The sequence below is a fragment of the Larimichthys crocea genome, chromosome XV, assembly GCF_000972845.2.
Source record: "Larimichthys crocea isolate SSNF chromosome XV, L_crocea_2.0, whole genome shotgun sequence".
Lineage (NCBI taxonomy): Eukaryota > Metazoa > Chordata > Actinopteri > Sciaenidae > Larimichthys > Larimichthys crocea.
In genome coordinates, this window is record NC_040025.1 from 17,109,917 (window position 1) to 17,120,199 (window position 10,283).

The following is a 10,283-nucleotide window of genomic DNA, read 5'->3' on the forward strand; positions in this document are numbered from 1 at the left end:
CGTGCAGACGTTGAGGTGAATCCGACCGTAGAGAGGAGACTCCTGATTTTAGTTTGCTTTGTTTTTAAACGTGTTTAACTCACCCAAACACAGCAGATGCTACTTATATTAAACTAAACTTAGGCTTAAAATACACCAGCTGTGTCCTCTTTCATGACCTCTTGCTCTTTCGCCATGAAAATCTGTAACTCTATCTAAATATTACGGTGGCACTATATTTGGTAACAGCCATCAAACTGTAGTAGTAGTTGTAGTATGTCATCTAGTATGACACAAATTCATAATCAGATCACGCTTAAATAATCTAGTGTAGCATCAGTTTACAAACAGCCAGCTCCTCATCTGAAACGTTAACATGTGAAAAATGCATGAACGAAAGTACCAAGAAATAAAAGCATCAATGCACCCAAATACATAAATAAGTAAAATTTAGTGTTTAAGGTGAAACTAAAGTGACTTAGGACCATAAAGTACAAAACAGCAAATCCTACATTCTATATACACCTTCATCAAGTACACTTGTACAATCCAATGTGACCCAATACAACAACTCTGCTTTTATGAAGCTTATAATGTCCGAGAGGTATTAATTTAACTATTATGTTTATTATTAAGGGTTTTAGTTTGCAGTAGTTTTAAACTGTACTGCATTATATAGAGAGGTGTTTCTAATATTTTGGCAACCCTATTTACATACATAAGAGGGCCATAATATTAGAAACACCTCTCAATATAATGCACTGCTGTACAACAACATCACCCACCCACTTATTAGAAGTTTAAGTTGTCATTTAAAACTTTAAACACTAAAATTATCATAGGGCCATATCTGAAGTGATTTCACACTTGACACATATTGTTGTTATATTACAGTATTTTAAGCCATTAAAGATGTTATATACAGCCTTTCATCCTTTAGGTCTTTATCTCCATCTGTTTCTATAATTCAGTAGCTCAGTCCATAGAGACCTGGCTTGAGGGTGGCCCGTTCAAGTCCAGTATGGACCAAAGTATGGAAGGTGGACTGGTTGCTGGAGGGGTGGCAGTTCACCTCCTGGACACTGCCGAGGTGTCCTTGAGCAAGGCACCGAGCCCCTCCAGACTGCTCACAGGGTGCCGCTCTGGGTGGCTGCTCATCACTCCACCATCTCTCTCCACATTTGCATGTCTATGAGCCCTTTGTGTGTGTGGTATTTCGGGGGTTAGAATTCATGTGAAAAAAAGAATTTCCCCTCAAGGGATTAATAAAAGTATTGCTTCTTCTTCTATAATTGTGTGTCCTCATTTGCTTTCCCTTCCATTTTTTCCCCCATTTCAAAAAATTATCCAAATCGAGTGCCTACAGTTCACTTGATTTAAGTTATTTCCAAGTCACACACGTGCAAGGATGGTTCTTTATACTTTAAAATTATACTTATATCCCTTTTGTATAAAATCCCCCTTCAAATCACTGTTGTGTGACTGTATCACTCCATTACATGATAAAAAAAGAATTGTTGAAACTACTGTATGAGCATACAAACATTGAAAATGAGGGGGGTCTTTTCCCCTCTTGCTTCAGTTTCCTTCCTGAGATTATCCCCCTATTCTCTCTCCTGAACGTCCTGGCTGTAGCTGTACAAGGCTGCAGGGTGTACGAGCCTAAAACAACAGGCCAAAATATTAGAAAAAGGCTACAACCACTGAACTTGAGATTGCATAAAGTATTATAAATGAGACAGCTGATGTAATCCACAGCAACTGTTTCGTAACATCACAATGTTCCTGTAATATACAAATAAACATTTCATTCAGAGGCTCCTTTATGAGCCAATGGATGTGAATTCAGAGCCTAGAGAGACCTCCAGTGGTTTATTTGAGAACTGAACATGCTAACATTAACCTTGTATTATTAAATACAATCCACTATTTCTTGAACATCTAAATGTTTTGCCAGAGTTTGCCATGGAAGATTTAGTTCATGACTGTTTTTACAAACTATACGCATTTCTCAGTCAAAATAGATCTAAAATTCCTGTGAAGCTGTGATTTATTGTCTCGTCTTTTATCATTTTTCAAGTATTTTAAATTAGTTAGAAACAGCTTCGAGTAACAGTCCTGACTGTAAATTTATGATGTGGTTTCTCACATTTGAACTCCTCCGGCCCTCTCATTGTAATGACTGTGATTCAGTCTAACGAGTGCAGTCAAACAGTAATTATACAGGCACTAAGTGATCACAGCTGCGTTCAATCTTAATCCCTAACGAAGAGACTAAATCCAACCTTTTCTTTTCTAAAAGTAATGTTAATGTTGTTGCGTTTATTTTTGATCAATCAGAATATGTTTCATATTCCATAAGACATTAATAAGAGTTAAGTTAATAAGAGAAATTTGGACATGTTTTCAGTGACCACGCAGCATGTGTCCTGTCAACAGCAACAACTGAGTTTGAGAAAATAATTAACATTATGGTGTTCCTCACATCCATCCATCCATCCATTATCTGTAGCCGCTTATCCTAATCAAAGTCGCTGGAGCTTATCCCAGGTGAGGGCAAGAGGTGGGATCGTCAGTCACCAGTTCATCACAAGGTACTTAGAGACAAACAGCAGTTAACCTATCAAAGTGCATATCTTTGCACTGTGACTGTGTACCTGGTGAGAACCCACACAGTCATGAGAAGAACATGCAAGACCCTAACTAAGGAACCTTCTTGCTGTAAGGTGACAGTGCCAACCACTGCCAACTACTACAACTACTGCGATCGTGTCGCTCCTTAATCCTCCTTACAGGTATGTAAAGTTTTAACGTCAAAAGCATTGAGGCTTGATAACTAGTTTGGTAATCAAATGACACACAGCGTATTTAAAAGGTGCTGGACTAGCACAGGTGAGAGCTGAATTCCATTTGGCTGCTTTGATTTCAGGGTACTGGTCTTCACAACAGCCTTTTTGACATGGAATAGTTGGGTCAACACAGGTCTTACCAATGATACTAATGGTCAAACAGAGTTAGGGTGCGGCTGTGGTGCATGTTGGCTCACTGGAAAGGCTCTGCTGTACTAAATGGAACAGAACCTATGTCTCAGAGGAGTTCATAAAATGACATGACTAACTTTGAAACACTGAGTGAGATGAATCAATCTCTATCTCTGCCTCAGTGTATCATCAAGCCACCCTTTAGGACCGCCCATAAAAAATCCTGGACTGAAAATTGGTGATCTGTTTTAACCTCTAACTCCACATTTCAGTAATGTGTCGTTCAGCAACTATTTTCCAACATATTTAATGTATTTTGAAAGAAATCTCAGAATTGCCTTTAAACAGTCTTTAATGTTATTAGTAACACCTGTGCTTTTCCTACTGTGACAAATAAAATGTCTGCTGTGAAAGACGTCTATGCAAATAAAACCACAATCTGAATCGGGCCAATAATTTGAATGTGACACAGCCAGGTTTTTTCACACTCTACTAAATTGGAGCTTTTTAAGTAACAGTGCTCAAACTGTTTAATGTATTAGAGATCTGTTTAAACTTAATGACCAATAGAGAGAGAAAAACATGAATGGAATATAAAGGCATTTACTTTCATTACGTTGACAAAGAAAAAAAATGCACTTTTTCCAGGTGTACACAAGACATTATCTAAGGGGTTAAGTTGTTTTATACAGAACAAGTAAAACAAAATCAAGCACAGATTTTAGACAGATGCCATAACAAACGTAAATACATTTTGCGAGCTTATTTAGTGACTCTTTCAACTTAGTAATCATGCCATTTCATGGTTGTAACACTTTTTTTTTTTTTTTTAACATTTAATTTAAAATAAAAGTTTTTTTTTGTTTTTTTTAAACACATTGCAAAATTTCAGATGAGGGAGAACATTTGAAAACTTCAACGTTTTCAAGTTAAGACTGAAAACATTAATTATTAATTAAAAAAACGAAAACATTTTATTCCCCCTTGGCAACTGCACCCTTCGATACAATAAAGTCCAAATAAATAGTGACAGCTATCACTTTTATCAGTGTTGATTTTTTAAAAATTTTGACGAGATGGAGGCCAAATTTTGTGAACCAATCTGTCAAACCAGTGATAATATCGTGCAACCTCTGCTGCTTCTACACAGCAAGTCAAACTGTTCCCTTTATTTTATTTATTTATTTTTTGTTTGTTTTTATTGGTAATAGTTCGCATTGTGAGTTCACTGGGACGTCATTGAGAGAGAGATAGCCACACCAATTATCATACTAACTACATTATATTGAGACTAGACTAGACTAGACATTAGCCCTCATTCATAAACTTTCTTAAATTTTAGTATTGAGCATTTGATCATTTTACCACTGAACTCAATTAAAAAAAATGAAGCCCAACAACCCTGATGTTATAGTTTCATTCTGTGCTGCATGCAGGAGGGCTGAGACACATTTATTGCACCCAAGAGTTCTTTTCAACATGTCAGATCTGAGTTACCAAAAAGTGCATATTTCTTTTAGGTGAATCAGTGTTAACATGGACTGGTGCAACTCATCTGCTCATTTAGATGTGCAGCCACTAGATTATAAAAAAAGAAAAAGACTTGGAGAGGTTTGCACATTTCTCTCTCGGTGCTCAAATCTGTATTAGTTTGCTAGAAGGTTTGATTAATGGGGGCCACTGTCAGACAATATCCTATAACTCAACGGAGACACTTTCCTGCCAATAAATGCATGTATGTGTGATGAGCTGTCTAATAATCAGACAGTGAGGTCTGAGAGCCCCCAAGTGGTTTTATCGCCTCAGTCTCTAAGCAGTAAATAGTCTTTGATAGTCTCTGGTAAAGGAAGCTCTTTTACAGCAGTGGGCAGGAACTGGACTCCGAGACTCTGCCGGACAGCGCAGCGTGCCAAACAGCGAAGTGTGGGAGCCTGAGCCACCATGTTGGTCAGCCTCGCCAGCAGCTGGGGATCCTTACTCAGCTCCCTGGGAAGGGTGCCGTCAGCCCGTCGTATCTCAAACCGCCCTGCTGCCCGGCACAGCAGCTCTAGGCACTCCTCCTCCTGTTCAGTGCCCAGGCCCCGGGCCAACAGGGCCACCAGTCGGGATATAGGGGTCTGGCCCTTTAGGTTGGTCACATGGACCTGGGCTCCGTAGTCTAATAGCACTTTGACACTCTCCAGGTTGCCCTTCATTGCTGCCCAACTCAAAGGCGTGTCATTGTTGTAGTCCCGGGCATTTGGACAGGCCCCGCTCTCCAGCAGAGCCCTCACACACTCTGGGTTATCTTTGAAGGCGGCCCAGTGAAGCGGGGTGTCCTTGTTGCCGTCCAGGGCATTTGGCTGGGCCCCATACTCCAGCAACAGCTCCACACAGCTCTCATCCTTCTCTGCTGCATAGTGCAGTGCTGTGCGGTTATATCCATCCAAAGCATTCACCTAATGAGAAAATATAATGCCATCAGTCAATAGTATGCTACAAACTTAACAACACTTGGGCCATATTTTAATCATGCAAGCACAACGACCAGCACGAAATAATCGGTCTTGGGCATTACAACTCTGCACCTGCTGTTTTAGTTCAAGTATGTACAGTAGCACAAAGTGCAAAGGGCTGGGAGGTGGAATATAGATCAGAGGGTGTCGTAATTAGGTACCAAAATACCACAAATTTCAAGGTCAGGAAACTACGAAACCAGCTTGAAAACAGAGCACTACATTTATAGGCTTGGTTCACCGAAATTACAAAAGACATTTTTTATTTATTTTGTATTTTGGCCCTCAGTGGATAGTCACTAGTTAAGACATAGACAGAAAAAGAGGAAAGAGAGAAAAGGTACAACATGCCACAAATGTCCCCGGCCTGAATCAAACCAGAGATTTGTGGTTATGTAGCATACACTTTAACTCATACCAGAACACTATCCCGTTAAATTTTTTTTAGGAATTTCTCGATGCAATGATTACCACAAACTCAACTCAAAAGATAGTCATTTTTTATATCTGGACAACTTTAACCAAATCTGTAAGGCTAGATATCGCTTGAGGTAAATGACAAGACTATCAAATACAATTAGTATTATTAGGATTCATTTATAAGACCAACCTTTGGTTTCAATTCTTGCCAGCTCAGCATGAAATTTAAAACACATATTTGTTTGTGTGTTTAAATACCAACACAGACATTGGAGAGAGTGTCAAATGACAACCTTCTACTAAAAGTCAAATTGTCATCATCTTATAATTTCTGTTTTGTTTGTTTACCATATGTCTTCCATGTGTGATTTAAGGTTGTAACTTCAATACAATACTAGCATTAAAAAAACAATACCTCTTTTAATACTATGGCACAAAGAAAGAAAATCCTGGACACAAAAATAATGTTTTCTCTTTTTTTTTTCTGCACACAATGCCGATACAGAAAAAGTCACTGAACACATCTTGACGACCGGTTGCAGAGATTCCCACAGATTGATAATGTAACTGGGGTGAGCATTATATTTTATTTAAATACATGACACTGTTTCTAGTAGGTTGTTTCTTATGTCGCCATTGTAATTCTCTACCTTATTTTAGTGTTTACTGAAACTACTTTAATCTGCTCACCTATAGAGTGAGTTGAGTTGTTGATGGAGACTGTCCACCGGTAAGTCAATCGTGGATGATGCCTCTTTTTTTTAAAAATAAATGGTACTTGAGATTGAATTTAATTTAAGTTTTAAACACGTGGTATTAAAAAAGTATTTTACTTTGGACAACCCTAGTTTGATTAGTGCAGAAATTGCTTTTTGGCAGCCAACTATTCAATTTTTATTACGTGATGGATTGCATTAGTTTCAACTCTCTGCAGGCTCATATTATACAGTGCAAGGTAATTAAATCTTGTAAGTATGCTATGGGAAATGGTTCAGTGTGTAGAAGTCATCTATGACGTACCTCTGCCCCCTTCTCCAACAGCAGCTCCACACAGTCAGCATCAGCCACCATACAGGCACAGTGCAGGGGCTTAAGTGTGCCATGCATCCGGTTCACATCAGCTCCCTGAGGCATAAAGGAGACAACGATGTCAATATGACAGATGACACTAAGAAACTGTATTTCTTTAAGGTTGGACAGGAAGATGAGCCGTCCTACCTTACGAATGAGATCCTCCACATTGTCGTGTGGGAATGAGCGGATGGCTGCGATGGTGCGGATGAGCCGCTCAGACAAGGAGTATTTACTTTGAATGCTTTGCATGATGTACCACATAGTAGAGCTCATGTGTAACTGACGACCATGGCACCCGGGCAAGGGTGACACAACAGCACACTGAAACACAGTTTTCAAGAAGTCAGGAGTTAAAAGCTGTAAGACACAATGACAGAGATGAGACTTGAAGAAACGAACCAGAATAAGATAAATTACAAATCTAGACAGTCCCTCAGGTGTTTTTAGCTGTTTTGGGTGATTATATTTTTTAATGCTGTTATGATTACTTAATTATTACATTTTGTCTGTAACTTTGAACATAGAAATCTCATTCCACCATCATTTTACCACCAAATGCTGCAAAGTTACTGATTTTCCCCATGGAGACATCTGGAGAAGTTTGTTTGATGACTGTACACAAGACAAGTTAGACTTAATATTGTGGATATCCCTTTTGATTTGGTAGTTTGTTATTAAATACATAGAATGTAAAATTGAAATGAATCGTGATTTTAAAAAAATAACTTGCTTATCGACCTTATAGATTTAAATTTCAAACAATCATACGATAACTATGATTAGTTAGTAACTGTTTTAGATGTAAAACTGAAGAAGGAACATTGTAATGGTAATAGCCATTTAAAAGATGAAACAATATATAGCCATTAAAAAAATAATACATCAAAATAATAAAAAGATAAAACAAATAAGACAGAAATAAAATAATAGAAATTAGAAAATACACACAGACATCTACATACATCCCATACACATTCAGACACAACGTTTTTTATTTTATTTAAAAAGACGACATGACAAGTCTATAAAAATGTCTTGATATGTCTTGGCCACGAGTTTTTAATAGATACAAGTACAGTTACTGCTACTTTTTTTCTTCAGTTTTATATAGATTTGATTGTTCAGTTTCTTTCCTGTACCACTCACACATTTATATATGTACAGGTGCAAGGCACAAGAGTACGCATGTTGTATGTCCTTGCATGTTTTAGTTTGTTGCCATACACTGAGAGTACATTGTCTTTTCATTTGTTTGGCTTATTTTGATTGATTTGACTTATTTTGGGGGGTGGAGGGAAGACATGAGGATGCAAAGTGTATTGTCATGTCTACTTACTGGTGATAGTTATTGTACACTCACACAAAGATGTAAAAAAAAAAAATAATAACTGCTTTTAGCACCAAATAAACAAACATTTAACACAGTAATCTGAAGCAATTTTAGCGTTACAGACATACATGCAGTGTGTGCTTGTTGTTCTGCTCAATGACAGTCACAGAGAGTTGTCTGTCAGTGTCTTTCATGCTAACCAAACGTAAACAAATGACAGCAACGTCAGCTCACATAACAAAAGAAAGACCGTCTGTAACAGCGATCAACGCCCCCACGTCGAGTGACAACTTCAAAAAATAACAGATTAATGCAAACACGAGAGCTGCTTTGGTAGCAGGCAGACGCTGACAGGCTGTTTTAGTTGGGGAAAAAAATAAAATCAGATCTTGAGCTAGATCTTCACCGGCTGCTGGTTAGCATGAGCTAGCTAGCATGCTAGCGCTAGCGTCGGGATAGGAGGAAGACTCGACACTCGTGAAAAAATCTAATGACATTTATCTAAAACACAGGCTCAGACGCTGGTTACGTCAAACATCGATGAATTGGAGGTCCTGACGAGAAAACGTACCGTTTGTGGTCCACGGTGTGAAGGTCTGACAGGTGACCGTCTTCAGTGCTCGCTGCTCGGCTTCACATAAACACTGCGCGTCACCGCTCACGGCCACGCCCTCCGCCTCGAGCCCCTGATCCCGGTATTTAAACGTGACCGAGCCGGGTCAGTCCGCGTTACATCAGATTACTCGATGTTTGCGTTAATTGCCGGTGTCCTGGTCGGTTTTTTTACGGTGTCCGACAGGGATGACACCGTCTTTGCCAAGTGCTCTTACGTTCCCAATATAGATATTTAACGGCAGCAGCTCCACAGGCGTCCACCGACATGCCATGGATGCCTTCAGCTCATGACCATGTTAAGGTAAGAGGCTGAACAAGCCCTGACAGCTCAGGCAGCCTCTGGTGGACAGCCAAGCCACAATCACATCATGAATATTAATGTTAATTTACTTTTTATTAAGTTATAGTTATGACAACACGGAAAAGAGGTTACATTGAAGCAGGGCCGGCCCTAGACTTTTTGTGGCCCTGAACAAGATTTAGTTTGGAGGCCCAAAACACTCCCAGTCAACAAATAACACACACACACACACACACTGCTAATCACAGAATAAATCAGTGTGGTGGTGCTCAAGATCAGTTTTGAAGTCGGCACAAGACCATTTTCACCAGTTCTTACCATCAGACTCATAATCTAACAGGACTATCTGCAATATATGACCACTGCTACAACCAGGCTAGGACATTATTTGTGCAATACTTTTATTAAACACCAGTCACTTTACTCTGTTTAAATCTACACTGTGCAATATTCAATATCTGTGCATATATGTATATATGCACACCTGTATATTAGAACATTTGCACATTTTCATATTTTTCCATATCTAATTTTAGTATCTCTTATATTCTATTTTTGTATATTTTTATATATTTTCTATCCTTAATTTGTATTTCTATAATGTTATTTTCTATCTAAAACTTTATAGTATTGTGGCAAATGTCGTTGTATTGTTGACCCTGTGTTAGCATACACATGACTTGATCTTTGTCTTGTTTCAGTCTCTGGATTTTAGGTCAAGTCCAGTTAAGACCACAACTTCAGGATGTTACTTTTTCAATTGCCTGTGCATTGTCTGATTTATTTGTAAACTGTCTGGGAGGAGACTTCAGCCAAATCTTCTGGAATAAAATTTGTTTTCCTAAATCAATAAGAGGTTATCTGTAAAACAGCATCAGAAAGAGAAAACACAGCAGTTTGTAAATACTCAATACAGCAACCTTCACCCAAAGAGTTTTCGTGGATATTAGCTGTATACCGTCTGGTCTTGGTCTTGGTTTAGATGGTCTTGACTATAGTACTGCAATAAACACACAAAGACACAATAGAGATGGGGAAACATCAAATCACTTGTTTTATTTTAGGGTTGGCGAGTAGCTACAAAGCGG

The 10,283-nt window shown here is 38.6% G+C and overlaps 1 protein-coding gene across 1 annotated transcript; it reads right to left on the reverse strand.

Moving 5' to 3' along the window:
• Positions 1-3,547: 3,547 nt before the first annotated feature.
• asb8 (ankyrin repeat and SOCS box containing 8) lies at positions 3,548-9,130 on the reverse strand. Its single transcript, XM_010748384.3, has 4 exons — positions 8,851-9,130; positions 7,094-7,270; positions 6,896-7,000; positions 3,548-5,398 (listed from the first exon to the last, which is right to left on the reverse strand). The coding sequence occupies exons 2-4, from the start codon at positions 7,220-7,222 to the stop codon at positions 4,763-4,765; spliced, it is 870 nt and encodes a 289-aa protein (XP_010746686.1). The 5' UTR covers positions 7,223-7,270; positions 8,851-9,130; the 3' UTR covers positions 3,548-4,762.
• Positions 9,131-10,283: the final 1,153 nt, after the last annotated feature.